Here is a 24,335-nt window from a genome sequence, read left to right as displayed (position 1 = left end):
ACTGATTGGTTTAGTAGAATAGGTGTGAGTAATGTTGCACCTAACTTGAACCCGAGTAATGGTAATATTTTCGATCTGGAAGTAGACCCGTTCCTGGGATTCTTAGCTTAGGTGGAGACTGAGAAGACAAGTCTAAGAAACTGCCGCTTTTGACTGATTGAGTGTTTGACTGATTTGCCGCATATGAAAAAGGATTGACTAGGGAGTGTAATGTCTGGACATCCGCTTAGCTTAGTATTAGCTAGCTTTCCTAACTTATCTAAGAACAATAAAAAAGTAAAACATTAACAATCATTATGAAAACTGTCAAGAAAATTTTATACAAGCAGGCTTTTAGAACTTTAGTTAGAGAACTTTTGAATTTTTTTATGCTTCTGTTAAAATTTTTCTTTTTACATCTTTTTACATGATTCTTTTACGGATTCTTTTTATATATTTTTGTTACAGTGAGACTTTGGCCTTGCAATAGAAAAAAAAATCCAAACACAATTTGTTTTATGCTGGCACGTACATTTTTTCTCGGAGGAGGGGAGGGAAAGTTAAAAAATATAGGCATGTCATATGGAAATTTGTAATGCGTTATAGGAAACATCACAGAGCTGTAAAGTTTTTTTTTTTCGAAATAAGAGGACAGGAGCCATAAGCCCTTGTCTTTTACATCATTCATATTTGTTCAAATGAAATAATCATTAGCAAATTAAATATATATCTAATAAGATTAGATATAGTAGCAGTAATTTAACAAATCATCAGCACTTCCTGTAGCTAAACTCCCAAAGGTAAACTCCAACAACAATTAAAACTTGCATGCAAAGTAGATTTCAACACTATGCTTGAAATAACAGTATATTACATAGACATGCATGAATTATGTTAATATTGCATACAATTAATACTAAAATAATAATACAACTCTTTCCACATCTAGTCTATTAATTTATCATTAATATTCAATTATTAGCTAATTAAAGTTTGCATTGCAAAAAATTATTAAACGGATTTCTACAGCCCCCCCTCCATCTGAACTCTCCAGCCTCCCCAAAATGTTTGTCCGACTCATAAAAACGTAACAAAAATGAATTTACATAAAAAAAATTGGTGCGTTTGAAAAAATCCTTTTTCTAAGTCCCCCACCCACCCTGAAAAAATTCCTTCTGTAACCCCCTCCCGCCACTCCCGTAAAAAAATTTTGGATATGACCCCAGTTGTTTCCATCTGCTATTCCGATTGCTAAAAATTCTTCTGAATCAGCTAAGTTCATTTAAAAGGCCTCTAAGTGCCTTTAGGCTCATGCCGCAATTACTATTTAAAAATCTCATTGAATTAGCCGACTTTATTTAAAACCTTCCGAGCGCTAAACCGGAATTTGATAACATGTGATTAAGAGCAATCAGATAACATGTAATTAAGAGCAGACAGACATACAGACATACATATATATACACACACACAACCACACACACATACATACATACACATACACACACATGGAGGGGCGGGATGGAGGGCATAAATCCAGAGTGAGGAAACTTTAGAAACAAATCGATGCTGCAACCGACACAAACAAACTAACGTAACAGACACACTTAAGGCTTTTTTTGCGAGCTGAAAAGCAAAACTGACTTAGCTTCACATCGCTTGTTTCCATTATTTGCGACTAGCAGAGAGCTTTCAGACCGTTGTTCACGAGATGACAAAACAGTGGCGTAGCTAAGGGGGACGGCTGTCCGCGGATGTAGCCTTTGAGGAGGGGGGGATGAACAGAGGTTTTTACGATACCCTCAAATGGGCTTTTGTTAGAATTAAATAAGAAAAAACAAGTTTTCTCCAACTGAAAGTAAGGAGCAACGTTAAAACTCAAACGAACAGAAATTTTACGTATATGAGGAGGATTTCCCCCTTCTAAATATCTTGCTCTTCAGTTTAAAGTTTTTTAGTACTTTTGAAAAAGCTTCTTATTGTTCTAATTAAACGACTATTGTTTCAGGAGCCGTTCTTAAAGAATTTGGACAAAATTCAAACTTAAGCGTGAAAAGCGAGGCATTGAAGAGGAGGACAGCTCCTCGTATACGTAATAATTTCTGTTCCTTTTAAGTTCCAATGTTGCTGCTTAGTTTCAGTTGAAAAAAACAACATGTTTTTCTATTTAGTTTTTGACTGTTTTTTTAATAATGCCGGCAAATAACACCGGACAATAACCCCTAACATCTCCACATGTAAAATTAAGCCGGCAAAGAGAAAGTATGACAAATAATAAATACTATACGGTACGTAAACAATGGGCATATTTTACAACTTAATAACCCTTCCTCAAGGGCTGTGGAGGGGTCATGTTATCTCGAAAGGCATACTTATTGGTCCTTTCATCTATGCTGAACAAAATGGCTATTTCAAAATTTCGATCAGACAATTTTGAAGAAATATGGGACGTGGGAGGGGGACTAGTTGCCCTCCAATTTTTCCCTGAAAAAAAAACAAATACAAGAAAGCAATTTCCCCCACCCGAAAAATGTATGCATACTTTCCAATAACAAACACTATACGTAAACAATGGACAAATTTTATAACTTTAAGACCCTTCCCCAAGGGCTTTGGGGGGGGGGGGTCATGTTATCTCCAAGGATACAGTTATTGGACCTTTCACTTATGCAGAACAAAATGGCTATCTCAAATTTTATCGGACAATTTTGGGGAACTAAGGGGCGTGGGAAGGGGGCTAGTTGCTCTCCAATTTTTTCCCACTTAAAGAAGGCACTAGAACTTTTAATTTCCGTTCGAATGAGCCTTCTCACGATATTCTAAGACCATTTGTTCGATATGATCACCCTGGAAAAAAACATACAAAAACAAACATTTATGATTATTCTTCTGGCAAAAAAAAATAAATAAAAAACACATTTTTGCAGATAAGAGCTTGACAACTCTATAGCTGAATCTGATGAGCTGAATCTGATGGTGTGATTTTCATTAAGATTCTTTGACTTTTAGGGGGTGGTTCCCTCTTTTTCGAAAATCAGACAAATTTTCTGTCGGTCGTAGTCTTTTATGGAAAACACTAAATTTAATTAACCTTATGAATTTGGAATCATAGGGAGCGCATAAGTAAAGAGCGATGTGAGCACAATGTGTTATTTATTATTATTATTTTTTTTACCAGGGCACTTCGTATCGAAGGAGTTGTCGTAAAAACTTCGAAAAGGGTTTATTCCATTGGAAATTGAAAGGGCTGGTGTCCTCTTTAATAGACGAAAGTGATCGGAGGGTCGATACCTCCCCCCCCCACACACACATATCTCGTATTTCCCCGAAATGCATCTGATTGAAATTTTGAGAATGACCTTTTTTGTCGTAGAAACTTCTAAGGGACTAGTACCCTTTTTAATAGTTGAAAGTGACAAGAGGGCAACTAACCCCCTACCACGCCCACCATTTCCCCAAACACATCCAATCAAAATTTCGAGATAGCCATTTTGTTCAACGTAGTTAAAAGTCCCATAAATTATGTTTTTGGGGATGACAGCCACGCCACAGCCCTCAGGGCAGGGGTTGTAAGTTACGCCCTGAAGGCACATAGTTTTTTACGAAAATGGTAATCGTATAAACTCGAGAGGGGACTCATTGGATTGGTAAAGTACAGGTATACTTTTTAAGACTCAAAGGGATCGGAGGGCGGATACCCCCCCTCCCCCCCACACCTCGTAGTTTCCTGAAATGCATCTAATAAAATTTTGAGGTGGCCATTTGTGGGCGTAAAGCTTCTAAAAAGGCTCATTCGATTGAAAATTGAAGGGGCTAGTGTCTCTTTTAATAATCGAAGGTGATTAGAGGGCAACTAGCCCCCCTCCTACGCCCACCATTTCCCCAAACGCATCCAATCAAAATTTCCCCATACGTAGTTAAAAGGTCTGGAAATTATGTCTTTGAGGATGATAACCCCCCCCCCAGTTCTCAGGGCAAGAGTTGTAAATTATGCCCTGGGGGCATGTAAGGTTTTTATAGAAAGGGTGGTCGTATAAACTTCGGAGGGGGCTCATTGGGTTTGTAATAAGAATTTCTCGTACCCTATCGGAGGGCGAGTATCCCCCATACCTCGTAATTTTCCAGAAATGGATCTGATAGAAGTTTTGAGACGACCATTTGTTGTCATAGAAACTTCAAAAACGGCTCATTCGATTGGAGATTGAAAGTGCCCTTTTTAATAGTCAAAAGTGATTGGAGGGCAACAATCCCCCCCCCCAAGCTCATCGATCCCCAAACACATCCAATCAAAATTTTGAGATAGCCATTTATTTCAGCGTAGTTTAAAGGTCTGGAAATCATGTCTTTGAGGTTGACACCCCCCCTCCCACAGCCCTCTGCGCAAGGGTTGTAGGTTATGCCCGAGGTTATATAAGGTTTTTATGGAAAGGATGGTCGTATTAAACTCCAAAGGGGGTTCAATGGATTGGAAATCAGATGTTCTACTTCCCTTTTTAAGAGTCAAAGTGATCGAGGACACCCGCTCTCCCCCCTACGATGTATTTTCCAAAAATACATCAAATTTTGAGATAGCCATTTGTTCAAAAACAGTCCAAAGATCATATAACAAGGCTTTGAGGTGGACGGAATTCCTCAGAGTATGAGGGTAAATGGTTGTAAGTTATGTCTCAGAGGTATAAAAGGTTTTTATAGAAGGGGTGGTTCGTGTGAACTTTAGAGGAGGCTCATTTAAAATGTATAGTTCTAGTTCCTTTTTAAGAGTCAAACATGACGGAGAGCAGCTAGCCCCCTCCCTGACATCCTCTTTTCCCAAAACAAATTCAATCGAAATTGCGAGATATCCATTTTGTTACCAATAGACCAAAAATCATGAAACAATGTCTTTAGGATGGACAAAATCCGTCAAAGCCCACTGACAAGGATTGTAAGTTATGCCCGAGGCATACGAGATTTCATGGAACGGGTAATAGTGTAAACTTTGGATCGGATGGAGCTTATTTGATTGGAATTTGGAAGTTTTAGTGCTCTTTTTCACAAAAAAGTGAATGGAGGGCAATCAGCCCCCTCCTCCAAGACCTATCATTCCCCGAAACATATCAAAACATTATCAAAATTTTAAGATAGCTTTTTTATTCAGCCTTATTTAATGGTCCAGTAATTATGTCTTTGAGGATGTAAACCTCCCCACAGTTCTCAGGACAAGGGATGTAAGTGACGCAAATCATTCATTGTTTACACCTAGTATATGTTATTGAAAAATATATGCATGTTTGAACTTTACTTTCCAAGAAGACGAAGGGTATTCAGGTGAGACTTTTAGAGAATGTTGAACTAAATCAAGACACATTATGTATACACGGATTATCAAAAGGGCGCAATACAGGAATAACTGAGTATATTAATTTGGAAAATTTAGGAAATAATAAGGGAGGCGATCAAAAAGGTGATATTTGAATGCTACCAATGCTACTACAACTACCTGAGCTACTCCATTTACAGTATTAAGGGGAAATTTGAACTAAATCAAAAGACGTTATGTGCATGCACATTGTCAAAATAGCGTATCTCAAGAACTAATTTGGATATTAAGTTGGAACTTTCAGAGAATGCTTAAAGGGGAAGATCATCTCACCAAAAGGCAACATGTGTACACTACTGCTACTGCTGCATTTACTACTAATTCTATTGCAACTACTTGTAGAGCTAAGAGTACTGAGATGAATATACAGCCTGTATGTTCACATATTTCTTGAAATTTTGCTGATATATCCTTTTGATAATCTGTATGATACAGGTTATCAAAAAGACATATCAGCTATGTGAAAGCAATGGCTAATTGTATTATGTTGAAACTTACAGGACTTGATGACAGGGATGTTGAACAGACCAAAAGACAATAAGTTAGTACCACTGCTCCTAGTAGTACTACCGCTATTCAATACTATTAGGACTGACAACCCCCATGCCTTCTCAAGACCAGAACATAATTTGCGCTTTACTGAAAACAAAATACGTTTAAAATGTTTTTGCTTCTCTGATTATGTTCTGATCTTGAGAAGGCATGGGGGTTATCAGCCATACTCATGTTAATTTTTGCTTGTTTCGAATTTGACTTGGCTATTTATTGTAATTTCTGTTCGTTTTAAGTTTCATTTATTTATTGATTGTGATTGGTGGTAGTTTTACACTTGGAAGATTTTTTTACTTCATTTCTGTTCATTTTTGGCTTAACGGAGCTCCTTACTTTTCTTTTAAAGCTTGTTTTGTGGAAAAATTGATAAAAATAAATTATCATAATAAGCCGACTCTTTTCATACATCCATTAATAACAAAATTTCGTTTTTTAGAGTTTCAGTTACTATTGAGCTGTGTCACTCCTTACTTACAGTTGTTACCAAGAAACTGTTTGATTTTCAAATACAATATAAATACGCTCGCCTTCACTCACTGGTTCATGATTTTACAGCACTCTATTGGATAGTCGAGCATGGGTTGAGTGGGCGAAGGGTTGAAAGGAATTTAAATGCTTAGTCCTAAAAAAGAAGATTTTCTTATATGCATTCATTTGTCCAACATACTATTTGGTACCCAAAATGTCACTCTCAAGTTTCCAGCCTTACCACTGTATCAATTAGTCACTACCAGCATGCATTATTTACCCCGCCCTTTCCTACAGTGCTCTCGGCACCAACTCCTTTACACTGACTCCCTCGGCTGATCAACGATCGCTATATATTAAAGAAGTGACAGTAGTCTACCACTTTGTTCGTCCCAATTCCATTTTACAGTGAACTCCTAATCTTCTAAAATATCTTCCGTTGTTTCTCCACAGTCCTTGAGGCAAGAGCTGCAAGTTGTCCATTGGTTACACATAAAAGGTTTTGTTATTTGGAAAGGGGGCACGTTTGATCACGGGTTCTGAAAAGGGCTAAACGTATTGTTCAGGGATTGTTGACAGGATGTTGCACTAAGTCAAAACAAACTATGTGTATGCAGGTGGCCAAAAGGGTGAATCACTAATATCCTGGGAATATCTTGAGGTAATGACCAGGCAGGTTCAGAATACCATAATAATAATTCGTGATTATGTCCTTGCCAAAATCCCTTTTTCCTCTATTGCCATTTTTATTTTTGATTTACTGTAATGTTTTTGTAATTTAATTGTCAAGTTTACTGATTCACCCTTTATCATTGATGATTTTGCCTTTTTAATTTCTTTTTAATTTTAAGTGTTTGACTTAATGTACTGATTTGAAATATTTTTTTACTTAACTTTTACTGACATATAAAGCGAATTTGGCTCTATAGAACTTGTGATAGCCTTTTGAAAATAAATATCATCTTATCTTATCTCTAGAACACATTGAACTAATCAAAATACACTATTTGCATAATTCTGCTACTACTACTGCTACCAAGACTATTATTACTATGACTACTGCTACTACAGATACTACTACAACTATTATTACTAGTAGAATCGCTACTACTATGGCTACTACATCTATAACTACTACTACTACTATGACTGTTACTACTGTCCCTACGACTAATACAACCAGTACAACAACAATTACAATTACTACGACTAGACTTGTACACAACAACTTTGATTTATCTTAGGGTATTTCTAACCACTGAAATTACAATATATAAAAAATACAGTACTCACTTCTTATTCCCATAAGTAAAACAAAAATGGAAAGATCCAGACAAATTCGTCTCTAAATTAACAAACTATGACTACTACTACTACAACTATTACAACTGCTATGACTAGGCATGCAGACAACAGCTTGGGAATATCTCTTAGGCTATTTCTAATAAGAGTTGCCACTTGTAGCACAAAAGTGCTATTTTAGCACTATTTAATTACGTGTAGCACTGTAGCACGTTGGTTACCACCTGTATCATAACAGTCCCATTTCAGCACTATTATAGTCAATTTATTGACTGCAGCACCGAAAATTTCCGAGTAGCATGCAAATTTGGGCAATTGTAGGACTTTGGGAACTGACCATGGTGATAACCCTGTTTCTAATCCTTGAAATTGCATAAATAAAAGACACAGTACTCACTTCTCGCTCCCATAAGTAAAATAAAAATGGAAAGATCCAGACAGATTCGTTTCCAAATCAATGAAAAGTGCAGTGTCATCACTTGTGTTTGTACAATCAGACATCCATTGAAGTAGCCTATAGCCATCTCTTAGAAATTCAGCATCTTTTACAGGTAAATTACAAAACAATTTTATGTTCTTTCCAAAGAGAGATGGTCCCAGACGAAATTGGAGTATTTGACCTAAAAAAAAAATACCGTTAACTAATTAACAAGTGTTTATATTATTTATTAGAAGATAAATTGGAATAAATAAAACCAGGGATTTTCCTAGAAATGAAATAGATGAAATTCTCTTGAATTTCAATATTATTCCAAAAAAGAAGTTTTATTTATCAATGGTTATTTTAGACTTATTACATACACTGGAAAACTCCAAGCTTTTTTGCTACTAACAAAAATTTGAACAATGACTCAATTTTGTCTACTGAAATCCTTTTTCTTTTCAAAGTTTATCATTCAAACCTACATGTTTATACATTTCTTTTTTTACGAAATAATTTCATAATTTGGAAAGTTAAAAATTTTGAAAAACTAACTAAAGCAGAATAATACTTAACTTTATCTACAAGCAGAGGCGCCATGCATGGAGGGAGGAGGGGGGCTCGGCCATGTTTTCAGTCAATTAGTAAAAAATTCAGTTGGTAAATACTGGCGCAAAGCACCGCTTTTTTACTCGATCTTCTTTTTTATTAGGTAAAAAGGCTGACAGAAGGAAATGGCATAAAATAGATGAAAGATTAGTTTCAGTCAGTAAAAAAATGAAGTGATTTAATAGCAATATCCCCAAAAGCAGTCAGTGAAAATGACCAGCCTATAAGTAAAATCAACTGCCCCCTTACCCATCATTTTGGCTAATGAAATTGCTGTCTACTGGAGTTTGCTTTAGTTCTTTTAAGTTGATTTTGAGATTCACTTTTAATTTGGTGTAACCCAGATGATAAGTTTCAGGAAGTTAAAATAGTTATATCTGAAACTATCATCTTCACTCATTAATTCTTTCCTGTTGTTTGGGATTACCATTATGATATTCTTTATTTTTGTTGTGAGTGTTTTGACCAATATTTTGAAAACCACCCAGCTGTAAATGGATATTATTTCCAGTAGAATACAAGTATATTTTGTTTAAGCTTTTAAATAGAGTCTGAGAGGGGTGGTTCCACTAATATTTGCAATAGCTCTTATCTGTTGACTTTGATCCGCTTTGGGATATTATTTTCTTACTGATGCCATGACAAATAAAAAAAAAAAATGCTCAAAAGAAAAATCATTTTCAGTAAAGCAAAAATGATACGCTGGCCTTTAAAAGGGCTAAGGAGTGGCAGCCTTACTTTTATTTGTGGTAGTCTATGTTTGCTTAAATTTTGAGAAGCATAAAATTGGGCCTCAACCTTTATTGTATGTATGTATTTATTTATAACCCATCATACAAAATAATGAAGTGATGGAGTACATTGAAAAAAAGGAAAAAAAAGAAGAAAGAAACAACATATCGTAATTACATTCTAAAATAAAAAAAAAAATAATTCCACGTCAAAACAACATTTTGCCATTCATGGCCGGTTTGCTTATTGTACATGTGTACATTCAGCTCAGCTAACTTAACTCAGCACATGGGTCAGACAAGCTATATTTTTTCATCAAATAGGAGTTGCGGGTCCACGGAGGAACTCGCAACAGAAACTTAGCAAATTTGAAGAAAACGCGCTTCATCCTAAGAAGGTCAGATTCATATGGATCTGCAATTACGCGACTGGAATAATGCAAAGAGTTACAACACTTAGCAATGCTATCACTATTGATGTTGAAAGCAGAGGAGCAATGGAGCAGCTTAGGTACCAAACTGTTTTTTTTATTTACAAATGACCTTCCAGCTGTTATTTAAACATTCACCTGCTAAGTTACCAAAACATGCATATTCTTGTCTCCACATTCTGAAAATTATATTTTGCTACTTCAGATTCAAAATCATTAAAACATTTTAAAAAGCATTAATCAGTTAAGTACCATATTGCCTTTGTATTTGGTATCTTTTAAACCATTCTGACAGGTTGCAAGTTGAATTCATTAAGAGGCATGAGACAAGTTTAATCCTGCATTTGAAGCAATTACCATAGAGTCAACATATGCTTAGTTTACACCTTGCTAGTTCACAGTTTTGAGGGGTTGGGATGATTTGATAAATATATTCAGAATTATTTATGGAACTGTGGACACAAACTTATTCTTTGGTTTCTCACATTACAGAAGTACATGGCAACATCATCAAGAGGTGAACAGAAACACTGGTTGATTCTGGATGCATTAGTTACTCTATGTTCTTTAAATATTTACATTTATGAGCAACATTATGTATTTATTACGAAAATAATAAATAAACCAACATTGGGCTTTTATAAGGCTGGAATCATTCTAATCCTAATACTATAAACGTCCTTGAATATACATATATCTCAGTGCATCACTCTGTCAAAATAATCTTTTAATGTTCTTTTTGTTGTGACTGAATACATAAATATCTAAGTCATCTACAACAAGAGCTAAGAGCTCATATGGTATGAGCTCTAGCAAAATTCTAAGAATCAATAGATTGTTTGAAAAGGAAAATCAGAGGCTTAATGCCAGTCGTGATTTAAAATAAGAGCTCTGAGTCATGAGGTCCTTCTAAATATCAGAATTCATTAAGATCCGATCACCCACTCGTAAGTTAAAAATACCTCAATTTTTCCCCTCCCTTCAGCCCCTCAGATGGTCGAATCAGGGAAAACGACTTTATCAAGTGAATTTGTGCACCTCCCTGACACGCCTACCAATTTTCATCGTCCTAGCACATTCAGAAGCACCAAACTCACCAAAGCACTGAACCCACCCCCCTAACTCCCCCAAAAGAGAGCAGATCCAGTCCGGTTATGTCAATCACGTATATCTATGACATTTATAAGCATTTCCTAAGATTTTCGGTTTCCCCCTCCAACTCCCCCCAATGTCACCAGATCTGGTCGGGATTAGAAATAAGAGCTCTGAGACAAGAGTTCCTTCTAAATATCAAATTTCATTAAGATTCAGTCACCCGCTATTAAGTTAAAAATACCTCATTTTTTCTAATTTTTCCAAATTAACAACCCCCAGCTCCCCCAAAGAAAACGAATTCGTTCCAATTACGTCAATCTTGTATCCATGACTTGTGCTTATTCCTCCCATCAAGTTTCATCCCAATCTCTCCACTCTAAGCTTTTCCCAAGATTTCCAGTTTCAAAGATTTCTGGTTCCCCCTTCCAACCCTCTATGTCCCCGGATCCGATTCGAATTTAAAATGAAGAATCTGAGACATAAGGTTCTTCTATATATCAAGTTTCATTAAGATCTGATCACCCATTAATAAGATACCTCAATTTTCACGTTTTCCAAGAATTCCAGTTTCCCCCTCTGACTCCTCCCAATGTCACCGGATGTGGTTGGGATTTAAAACGAGAGTTCTAAAGCACAAGATCCTTCTAAATATTAAATTTCATTAAGATCTGATCACCCATTTGTAAGTTACAAATACCTCATTTTTTTCTAATTCTTCCAAAATACTCCCCCCCCCCTCAATTCCACCAAAGAGAGCGGATCTGGTCCGGTTATGTCAGTCACGTATCTTGGACTTGTGCTTATTCTTCCCACCAAGTTTCATCCTGATCTCTCTGCTTTAAGTGTTTTCCAAGATTCCCCCCCCCCAATGACAGTGGATCCAGTCGGGATTTAAAACAAGAGATCTGAGTTACGAAGTTCTTCTAAATATGAAGGACTTGTGCTTATTTTTACCACCAAGTTTCATCCCAATACCTCCACTCTAAGCATTTTCCAAGATTTTAGGTTCTCCCCAACTCCCCCCAATGTCACTGGATCCAGTCGAAATTTAAAATAAGAGCTCTGAGACATGATATCCTTCCAAACATCCAATTTCATTAAGATCCAATCACCCGTTCATTAGTTAAAAATATCTCATTTTTTCTCATTTTTCTGATTTAACTGTCCCCCCCCCCAGATGGTCAAATCAGGGAAACGACAATTTTTAACTTAATCTGGTCTGGTTCCTGATACGCCTGCCAAATTTCACCTTCCTAGCCTACCTGGAACTACCTAAAGTAACAAAACCCAAACAGACTGACAGAATTTGCAATCACTATATGTCACTTGATAGATACCAAGTGCCATAAAAAATCCAGATCTGTTGTCTTAAAACAAATCTAACAAATATGAGCACATATTGGGCATCACAATCTTCAAACCAATAGTCCATATTTGCAACCAAATTTATTTACTTTCTTTTCAATAAATTTTGTCTCAAGTGCTAACTAGGTTATATTGCTTTTTTTATGCAGTTAAAATTGCAGCCTAGAACTAGGATTCATGAATAAGTAAGTTTTGGATAATTAATAAATACAGATTACTACAGTCTGAGCTTATATCATTTATGCCCCAAAAGAGAATTTTATAGCTTTCATTTAAGCAAAGCTGATGCAAAGAAAAATTTTGAAAACATATAATATTTGTGTACATATAATGTACCATGATGGGTGGTAGACTATACGAGAGACAGAAAGATACTGCAAATAGTTTCTATCAACATGGCTTTTCAATTTGTTTTTATCTGTATTAAGATTCTACTCGCCCTGTCTAAATTTATCTTTAACAGCTGAAGTTTTGTTTTCAGGTGCTAGGTTTCAAGCAAGTTCAACAAATATCATTTTCAGATTCCCCATGTTCAACCCAGTAAACCTTGAAGCTTTTTTCATTTTATGGTTTCCAATTGTTGGACATGGGTTCTTCAAAAGAATGTGACAGAACAACATGATTAAACATGTGTTCTGGAAGACTAGCACCTCAGTATTCAAAACAATAATCTGTACAACCCATGTCCAGCTCTGTGTTAGACCAAGGGTTGCCTCAAAACGGGGCTCAATTGGGAAATACCTTATGTGGTTTTACCTTAAATCACATTATGGAACAAGTTAAGGATTCTAATCCTTGTTGTGTTCCATGACTACAACCATAGGAAAGTTCTAAGCCTTTATTTGGGAAAAAAATGGACCCACTTTTAGTCCAACATTTTTTTTTTTGCATTAGATTCATCCTGGCTCAGGGCAGTAAGCTCATAAATTATCAATGATAATAAGGTTATATCTAGGGCTTAGATAATTGCATAGACTAAATGACTAGTATATAAAAGCCTAAATTTCCATAAAAAAGTTTATTTCATCAACATTTTGGAAATGTAATTCCTATTATTATAAGAGGACATGAAGGCATATCAAGACCTTTTTTAGTAAGGTTCTAGTTAAGGGGTTTCTTACTATCTGGAAATGAAGTTGGTTTAGGTGAATGAAACTTCCAGGACTTAAAATAAACCCCAGGAAGGTGTTATTAAACTACTATTGCTGCCCTTTTCTTATTTCTATGGCTCAGGATACTATAAATACCAAAGGTCTATATTTGTTATAATTAGGAAAAAAATTATTTCCCTTATTTTTAAGCTTTCAATCTCTTTGCCATTCTCTCTAGTTCTAGAAAATGTAATTATTATTGTTCTAGTAATATTTTAAGCAATACTTATGGTTTTCCCTTTATTTCTGAGATGTAGGTTAACACAACTTTCAAAGCTTATAAATAAGGATTGAACTAAGGCATGAATCTCAAACACTTTTCTTTTGGCTCATCTGAGCAGTAGAGTCCTGTTGTGGTGCAGTGGGTTTGACCTTAGCTTGGTAATACAGGATCCAGAGATCAAATCAAGCTGCAGCAATGCACTGCAGGGCTGACGCAGGGACCTTAGTAGTCAAGAAGCGTCGTTAATCTGATACAATACAATACTGAGCAGTAGATTTGTTTTCCATGGTTTTATTTTTATTAGTGTTACAGCAGAAGCTGCAACCTAGTGAAGGCCCCTGGGACAATAGTAACCCCCAAAAATAGCCCAACCCCCCCCCCCCCTAAGAATGGTCTAAAATCAATCAAAAAACTACACGATTGGAATCTCCTTGGCTGAAAAGCGTATACAGGAAATTTAGTGTCCCTTGGCTTGAATATCAAGAAAAATCACTTTTTTGCATGGGAAGCACTGAGTGTTCTTTTTTTAATCTGCTGCTAGAAGGTACTTGAACATCATAGAGAAATGCTTAAGGATTCATTTTAAAGGAAATTGCTACATCTAATGCCTTTTGTAAGTACCAAAACATATAGATAGATAGATAATTTTATTCACCCACTCGATACAAAACCACAAATGGCACGAATGGAGTATAAAGAAGAAGAAAAAAAAAACAAAAAAACACTTAACTGCAAAAACAAAAACAAACGTTACGATACACCGCCAATAAATAAAAACATTATTACAAAAACTCACTAAGGACGAATTGCAATTGCCAGACTACTAGGCCCAAGCGACCCCAAAAATTCAGAACGACGTTTCGTCACAGCAGCAATCGGATCTGTGATACCGAACCTTGCAGACATCTTGGAATTTTTAACCCACGGTGGGGTATTTAAAAGAAATTTTGCATATTTGTAAAAAAGTGATCGAAGGTTTCTTTTATCGCTAACACTAAATATATGCCAAAACGGTGATAAAGCCAGAAAATGTGGGATCACCAGTGCATTATATAGCCTAGCTCGAATTTGTCGATTATATTTCGCTTTAGTTGAAGATAGCGCCCCGTAAGCCTTACGTGCCTTTTCTGCGAAATTACTTATTTGGCGAGCACGTGTAGATGCCATGTTATGACCTATAGGCATTCCTAAGTACATTATGGAGTCAGACAGTGGAACCTCTTGAGCACCAAATTTGACAGCAAGATCTATACAATCTGCATTTCTCCTATTGAAAGCAACAATCTCGCTTTTACTTGCATTAAAAGATAGGCCTATCTCTCTATAAGCATCATCTAGAATCTGAAAATTTTCTTCAATACGAGACAAACATCTACTTAAATTAAAAATATCATCTGCGTAATTAAGTAATGTTACATCCAAACCTCGGAAAATGCAGCTCATTTGCACTAACTTTTGGGCCTCGAGAACACTATTATTATACAACCGGGGTGACGAAATTGCACCCTGCCTAATGCCCTTTCTAACCGGAATAGCATTTGGTAATACAATCGGCCCGTTAGGAGACGGGACTTTAACTTGGACTCGAAGCTTCTTATACATATCCCGAAAAGGCAAAATAACCGATCGGTCCACACCACGTTTATGAGCAGACACTAATAACTGGGGATGTATCCCAGAATCAAAAGCACGTCTAACATCGTGACTCGCTAGAATAAGGGATTCATTCAGTTCATCAGCTTCTATTAATATATTAGCAAGAATATAATGGACGTGCTCGCGACCAACACCTTTTTTAAATCCGAACTGATTATCGGGGGTAGAACATTGAAAAGCAATATGATCTATAACTAGCAATTCCATAAGCTTACATAAAACCGGCGAAACAGTTATAGGGCGGTAAGATACGCATTCAGACGGATTTTTCCCTTTTTTCAAAATAGGTGTAATTACTCCAGTACCAAAAACGTCGGGAACGAGACCAGAATTAAAGATAATTTGGAATAGAAGCTCTAAATGACTCAGGAGACCAGCAGTACCATGTACAAGATGCAACCCACACAACTTGTCGACACCTTTCGATTGTTTCTTTTTTAATTTTGAAATTGCACGAATCAGATTAGGAACAGTTACTATGTAGCCAACACCAGAACTAGGCAATTCCATGAACTTATCAAGTTCGACTTCATATTTATCTTCAAGATCTTGTTCGGGTGGAGAGAACTCAGAAGTAAAGTGGGACACCCAATCTTGCTCAGAGATCACAGGTTCGACACTATTCTGATCACCATTACGTTTAAGAAATCTCCACACAGCATTTGGATCATTACTTATCAATTGACTATGTTGATCGATCACTTCACATTTATGCTTAGACAAAATCTTAGCAAATCTGCGTTTGCTGAACAGCCGAACTTCATTTACAACACCTGATTTCGGACGACCACACTCGTTCCAGAGCCTAAGCCAAAATTTTGCACGACCACATGCTTCACTTAGAGCAGGGTTTTCGGACCACTTTGGAATTTCCGTTCCCACTCGGACTTTACGAATGGGGACCGCAGCGGCCTCGGCAGATAACAGTGCGTGAGATATTTCACTACAGTAGATGTTTAGTAGCAGCTGTTTCTCTTCATCTTGAATACATACACTCTGCTGTAGTAATTGGAACGGCACTTTAATCTTTGTGAGAATCTCATCCAATACGTAATGATAAGTAGCCAGGTCAATTTTACTCCAATTAGTTTTGATTTTCCACTTCTTTTCATTAGTTGGGGGGTTAGGAGAGGCAGGAATTACTCGAAAAGTGTTTATAATTGGAAAGTGATCAGACGCGCTTACGCTCAGATCTACGTGCGAATTGCCGCAAGCTGGAGATTGGATGGAACTTAACATGAAGTCGAGTGATGAAGTCGAGCCTGAGTTATGGATATAAGTAAAACACAGATCATTGTTAGCAAGACGAAGACCGTCACAGGAAGATAGGAGGATCTGTGCTCGAGCGTTAGACTCATCAGTCAAGTCACAGTTCACGTCACCAGCGACTATACATTCAAGGCCCTGGCTAGAACAGCTGCCCACCGAACTCGATAGCTTACTGCAGGCTTCACTAAATTTTTTTTCTGATTTACTGTCTCTGTAGTCTGTTGGCATGTACACAGAGTGGATAACAGTTTTGTGCACCTTAACAGCAACAAAAAAGTCTGAAGATTTATACAGAATGGGATTTAACCTGCTGCTAACAAGAATGGCGATTCCACCGGACGGCCTTCCCCTGCCCGATGACTTTGCAGGAGTAGCAAATACTTTGACGCCATCGTTTAGCTCAAGCAGACTAACGGCTTGATTCGAGAGGAAGTGTTCCTGCACACAGAGTACATCGTTATAACATAACAATCCTTCTAACAGTGGCATTTTATCAACCACTCCACCATTTAAGTTCCATGAAACAACCCGTATAGAATCACCGATCATTGTTTAGAAATTAGCTTCTGAGCTACTGGACATTGGAAGCTGTAGCACGGGTGTCGAGAAGAACCACACAGAGCGCATTTGGGGGCATTTTGGCATGGATTGTCCCGAGAGCTGGAATGATCTCCACCGCACTTTGAACATTTCGGGGGATCTACACAAGATTTTGCTGCATGTCCGTAGGACTGACAGTTGTAGCACTGCATCGGTAAGAATTTAAATTCTGTAATGGGTAGTCGCTCGTAACCAAAAATGGGCGGAGAGTTCATTGCGTTAAAGAGATGAGCTTTGCTTTCAAACTGTAATTTGAATGACCGAGTACTACCAATTTGTACGGCCTTAACACAGTTCGGTACAACTGAGCGCAGTTCGTCATCTGAAGTTTCAGTGGGAACGTGGCGGATTATTCCGAAGAAAGCGGGAGTTTTTACTTTAACACTTATAGTTGAGTCACTTTTACCCACTGCCTCAGCCAGGGACTCGGCAGCATTCTTGTTGTTCAAGACTACTCTCCATTCAGATTTCCTAGGTTTCAGCTCCACAATGTTCGAACTAGTATCACCACATACTCTGTCCAAATAGGATTTCCGAGCGCTAGGGTTCGAAAGATCTTTCGGGGGATTCTTCAAAACAACCGCATATGACAGTTTCGACATGATCGTGTTGGTTTCTGCCGCAGGCATAGCAGAGACAGAAGGAGAGGGATTAGAATCCACGTAACTATCGAACTTAGCACACAATTCGTTTACTTTCCGGGTTAGGGTAGCCGTCACTTCTCCCGGGATTATCGGAACTTCATCAGGTTCGAAAATCACAAACCGCGGCAACGAGATATTTTTATCTTCACAAACCCGAAATACTTTTAATATGTCCAGGATATCATCGGTGTTCTTCGATCGCGCAGTAACACGTGTGGTAATTCCTGCTAGGGGCCACAATAACTCCTTCGCCATTGCAATTGCTTCCTCTGAGAAAAACTCGACTGCTTTTTTCGCTATATCCTCCGAGCGATTACCAGCTTTTATCGCACGGAAAGCATAATTCAGTAACGCATTCCAAACCAATTTCTCATTACTCCCCATCGCAACAGCCACGTCACAATCCGTAATGCAAAATCAAAGTCCGAGGGGAGGAGCCAGTTCAATAAACTACGACGTAATACAAAGCTATTTAAGCTAATAAGCGAGGGAAGCGTAGTTTCTTGCTACCTGATCCCCGCAGTTTAAGGGAGTCACAACTCCCGGCAGGTACAACGGCCCTTGCGACAAGAAACTCCCCTCTTCTGCTCGCTTATTAGTAAAATTTAATAATATGAACGCACTCTAGAATCCGCTATTAAGAATTATTATAGATGACGCTGTTTTGCTTCCAAGCAAAGAGCATAAATTAGTAACAATATTATAAGGCAACTCCAGTTAAATAAATCTATTCTTCAACACAAATTATATGAGAAGAATTGAAAACTATGCTTCCTTACTGTTCCTGGGATCACAGATTCCAAATCGAGCACAACCTTGGTTAAAGAATCAAACTATTTCCATATAAATTTAACATATTCAAACTTAGTAATTTATTTGCTTCCACTGTTTAGAAAGTTACATAAAAGTCCACTTTTATTTGAAATAAAATCAATTTTTTTACAAAAACTGCATCTTCATATATAAGATTATTAATGACATCATGATTGTTGGTTACAACAAACTATGCAATGATGTCAGTATTAAAGAACAAATTGCAAAATATTTTTCAAACAGTTCATGGTAACAAACTGTAAGTAAGGAGTGATGGGGCTCAATAGTAACCAAGACTCTAAAAAATTGAGTTTTGATAATAATAGATGCAGCAAAAGAATCAAGTTTGATGTTGATGCAAAATATACAAATGTCATTAAGTTTAATATTAACCAATCAAAAGTTTCAAGTCTGAGAAAAATTGCCTAATTTTTGGAAAAGTGGGGACATACATTTAAAAAATCATTGCATATATACAATTAAGATTATAGAAATAGACATATCTTTAGTAAAAGTGTATTGATTTTTATCTATCTCATCAGTGAGCAAATTAGAAAATGTACTCATATTTATTTCTGGGGGTATAAGCCCAGAATTGGGGCAGTTGGAAAAAAAACATGTTAAGAAAACAATTCTAACTTCAAAATATGCATAATAACTATAGTTAACACATTTTGACTCCAATTATACTGTACTTTACCCTTAGCACCAACCCATAATTTACAAATATATTGCCCAAATTATATTTTTTCCATAAGTTTTTTTTATTTTTATTTTGTCATGGTTTTGCTCAAATTATAGTTACACAGGCTGAAAAAATAGTGAAACCTGTCAAAATATATGGAAAATATGTAATTTGGGCAATATATTTGCACATTGGGGGAAGTCGATTATGAGCAAGCTTTTGATTCTGTTGATAGAACAGCGTTAACAAAGGTCTTATCGTTATATGGTATACCAGAAAAATACATTAAAGTGATTTGCACTATGTACGAGAATAATACTGCTGCGGTTAAGGTAGGAAATGAGGTTAGCAACTGGTTTTGTATTAAATCAGGAGTTAAGCAGGGTTGTGTTCTATCCCCCTTTATATGGATCATTTTGATGGACTTCGTCTTAAGGAGCACAGGAAAGGCAATTGGAGACCATGGAATCAAATGGGGAGGAAGAACGCTCCTGGACTTAGATTATGCTGATGATTTAAGCAAATTAGATGAAAGTGTGAGCAAAATGAATGAATTTTTAGAGGTTTTGCGAGTTCAGGGTGCTAAAATAGGCTTGAAAATTAATGTTAAGAAGACTAAGTCACTAAGGCTAGGAATAAGTGAAGATGAACAGGTGACCTTAGGTAATGAAAAGATTGATCAGGTTGGGAGCTTCAGTTACCTTGGTAGTATTATTAGTAAAGATGGTGGGAGCAGTGAAGATGTTAAAAGTAGAATAGCTAAAGCTCAGGGTGTTTTTTCACAGTTAAAAAAAGTTTGGAAGAATAGAAAGATAAGCCTACAAACCAAGATTAGAATATTGGAAGCTACAGTGATGACAGTGGTCAAATATTGCTCTGAAGCATGGACACTCCGAAAAGCAGATGAAAATTTACTAGATGTTTTCCAGAGAAATTGCCTATGGATTGTTCTGGGTACCCGACTGACTGACCGTATTTCAAACAGTAGGTTGTACGAAAAGTGTGGTTCAATCCTGCTTTCTGGGGCTATAATGAAAGAAAGGTTGAGATGGCTAGGCCACATTCTACGGATGAAGGATGACAGATTACCAAAGATTGTCCTTTTTGGCCAACCATCTGGGGCTACATGGAAAGCAGGTCATCCTTGTCTGGGTTGGGAGGATGTCATAAATAAGGATTTAAAGGAAATGGGAACTTCCTGGGAGGGTGTAAAGAGGGAGGCTTTAAATAGATTAGGTTGGAGGAGGAGTGTGCGTAGCTGTGTTGGCCTCAGGCGGCTTAATGCTGTAGTGAGTTATTAGTAGTATTAGTAGTAGTATTGGGGGAAGGGGTTAAGTACAGTAGAAATGTGGTAACTTCAGTTTCCTATATGTTATTAGGTAAAAATTGCTTTCTTAATATGTTTCCTCTTCAACAGCCATAAATCTAGGCTTATATCTTTTTTGTTAGCTTCTTTATATAGCCTATGGCAACATGAGACCATTAGAGGGGGGCTGGGGATGAAACCTTAGAAATGTGAACCAAACAATGAAAGCAAGCATAAAATTAACAATCTAACAACATGCCTCTTTTTGGTCTAACATGTCTTCCTCTGAAGAGACCCAATTCTAGTCCTTCACCTAGGTTTGTTTGCATTTCTGACATTTTATCCTAGCCCTTCCCCAAATGATCTCATATAGCCCTAGGCTATATAAAAAAACCCAGAAAATCATAAAATTGTTATTTTATAATAGGCCTATGCAGCAAGAATCAATGAACCAAATTTTTGTAAAATTCTGGTTAATTGACTTCTTGCTATTTCAGAAAGTGTTTAGGTTAGGAAAATGAAACTTTCAGGGATGAATATACAGACTAAAGTATGTCCCAGGAAGGTATTTTGAAGTAACTACCTCTACTCCTCCCTCTAGAGGGCCCCGACCTTTGATGACCTTTAAGAATATGTGTCTTATAAAAGTGAAACCTTGCAAAATAGATCTTCTGCTTAATTGAAGTTCAACAAAATTATTTTCAGCTTCATAACTTTGCTCAATTCCAATGTTGTTTTGTCAAATTTCAATAGGTATAGACCTGTCATGTAGGCACATTTCAGGGCCCTCTAGAGGGAGAAGGGGTAGAGGTGGGTACTTTAAAATACCTTCCCGGGACATACTTTAGCCTGTAGACCCATCCTTGAGAGTTTCATTTTCCTAACCTAAACCCTTTCTGAAATAGCAAGAAGTCAATTAGATAGAATTTTATCCAAATGTCCATGCTTTTTTCCATTCCATGAAAATAATTTTATAAATTAGCCTAAAATTCTGAAGATTTGTTCTGGGGTCTTCTTTCCCTATTTTTTTCACTCTGTAGACTAAATTTGTCAATTATTGGCACCTATCACATTGGCCCCCCAAGACTTTGCTCATTAGCACCTTGTCACAATACCCCCCCCCCCAGAATTTTTTTAGATCCACCCCTGAATATGGCTATATGAGACCATTAGAGAGATGGGGTGGGGATGAACTATTGTAAAAAACAAACCTGAAAAAATGAACATAAAATTGACAAGCTAAAAACATCTCTTTTTGTTGTAGGCCTGCCAAGTCTCCTTCCAAAACTGCTATTCTACACCTTTATCAAAGCCACTAGTCTAAGATTTTACCAAATAATCTAACTCTGAGAGTAGGCTACCTAATCATTTTTTTTTACTAAAGGCACCCATACTTGAAATGTTTTGGATTGGGCTACACTTTTACCTAAACTCCAACTCACCTTTTTCTAGTCGATATAATTGAGAACTCAAGTTCTCTCCATCAGCTAAGGTAATCACCCTTTTCAGTGAAGTTGCACTGTATAAATCCATCTTTACTACAAGTGCATTTGTCTAGAGCAGAAACAAATCTATCTGTAAAATTGAAAATTGTCACGTTTGCCCTTGCATTTGTTTTAGGCGCTGGCGGTCAAATTTCTGAGTTTGCGCTGTATGTGCCAGCGTTTGCACTTATAATGAATTTCTGACATAACTCTTATCTGCAGAGATGCAGCTAGAAAAAACGTTAAACCTTTCCCTATGTATATCTATACACGTATTTATCTAACAACAAAGATATTTTTAATTTGACTCGCTTAAGTAGGCTAGCACCTCTATGTGCATATCATTCTAAAAATAAGTGTGACTCCTGATTCCCACATGCTGCATTTTACGGAAAACCGTGGCAACTATAGTCACAAGTAGTCGTAGCTACCATTGCAAGTTGCTGCATTCAAAGTCACAGTCGCAAGTTAATAATAGTAGTCTCAGAAGCAAATAGTCATAGTTGCAAGTAGTCGCAGTAAAGGCCCTGAAGGTCGAAGCTAAAACCTTTAGCTACCCCTAATATATTGCTGATACGCCCTTCTGATAATCTGGATATACACAGTGTCTTCTGATTTAGTTAAAAACCTCCTCGAAATTTTTCATGTTTCGACTTAATACCGTGAGCTTTTTCAGACACATCAGAATCACATCCCTCCCTTCCCAATGATAAATCTCAAAAGTAAACAATGGTAAAAATTCCCTTATCTCACAAGTATTTCTTCATGGAAAGCATAGCTACTAGACCTTTCGACTATTTTGAAATTTCATCAGCATCGAGGAGCAAGAAATCTAAAAAGGGGGAGAAACAGGAAACAATAAAAGTTATAGTCGCAGTATAAGTAGTATAAGTTGCCCTGAAAGTTTCAAGTTAATACCTATAACCTTTCTTAATATACTGCACATACACCCTTTTGATAAACTGGATATACATAGTGTCTTTTAATTTGGCGTAGTATCCCTTGAATTTTCATCTTAATAGCCTGAATTTTTTCAGAATCGCCCAGAATTAAACATTCCCCACTTTTCCAATGGCAAATCCTTAGTAAATAGTTGTCGCAGATTAACTGTTTATTGTCCCTATAAATAGTGATCAATTAATTATTATAAAGGTAGGCCATTAGCTATTATGAACTTGATGAAAAATAAGTAGAGACAACCGGATGCAAGATGTTGTATTTTTATTCAGGCCTAGTTTTAGCCAATGATTCTCAGGTTAATCAAAGATTAATTAATTACTTTAAGTAATCATTATTACTTGCAGAAACAACGTAATGAATTAATGCAACCAGATGATTGATTCCCTTTGTGTTTTGTTTTAGGAGAGATTTCCAAATGCAAGCGTAAAAGTAGTTCTTATTGTAATGGGGAAGATTTCGTATAAGGACAATTTCCTGCCAAAATTGAACATCCTAAAAAAGAACCCATTGGTCTAGTCTGTTTAACCTGAAAAAGATTTGCAAAAAGCAAAAACAATTACACTATTTGGAAAAGATAATATCCTCCTATAACGAAAAAAGCTTGAAGCTGGTTTCCTAAAATGAAGTAGAGACATGGCTTAACTTATAGTCCGATCAGTATCAGTGACAACAAAGGCAGTTAGTATCAGAAGTCAGAAGTGTTCAAAGGGCAGCCAACCTACCTTCCATGCCCTTTTTAGCTGTCCTCCACCCAAAGGTATCCCATCAATATTTTTAGGCTTGAATTTCGTTGAAAATAGTCTAAAGGTAAAATAACTATGCCTTTGGTGATGATATGAACCCCACAATTACTGGGACAAGGGCAGTATCCAATGCAAACTGCCCATCATTTACATACATGGTATTCTTAATTGGGAAAGGGGGATATTTGGGGATTTTATATTCTGATTTTTATATTTGGTTTTATATTTGGTCCTGAGATTTTATATTTGGTCCTGGATCATAGGCAGTGCAATAGTGCTGCCTGAGTAAAGAACGATATGGACACAATATATCATTTTCACATATTTTTTTTCAGACCAGGGCACTTCATATAGAAGGAGTTGTCGTAGAAACTTCTAGAGGGACTCATTCGATTGGAATTAAAAAGATTAGAGCCTTTGGTAATTGTCGAAAGTGATTAGAGGGACGAACCAGCCCCTTTCCCCCTCCCCAACGCCCATCCTTTACGG

General features: G+C 36.9%; 1 protein-coding gene across 1 annotated transcript in view; it reads right to left on the bottom strand.

The window, feature by feature from the left end:
- The window catches only part of LOC136032852 (glycogen debranching enzyme-like), a gene marked incomplete in the record, with an annotated part of 126,189 nt that extends 103,887 nt beyond the window's left edge, over nt 1-22,302 (bottom strand). Inside the window, 2 exon segments of the mRNA XM_065713263.1 lie at nt 8,058-8,280; nt 22,102-22,302. Coding sequence (XP_065569335.1) covers nt 8,058-8,280; nt 22,102-22,192 — 314 coding nt within the window.
- Between the last annotated feature and the right edge of the window lie 2,033 nt (nt 22,303-24,335).

Source organism: Artemia franciscana, chromosome 11, assembly GCF_032884065.1.
Source record: "Artemia franciscana chromosome 11, ASM3288406v1, whole genome shotgun sequence".
Lineage (NCBI taxonomy): Eukaryota > Metazoa > Arthropoda > Branchiopoda > Anostraca > Artemiidae > Artemia > Artemia franciscana.
Note: the sequence above shows the minus strand (reverse complement) of the source record. Positions and strands in the feature narration are given on the sequence as shown.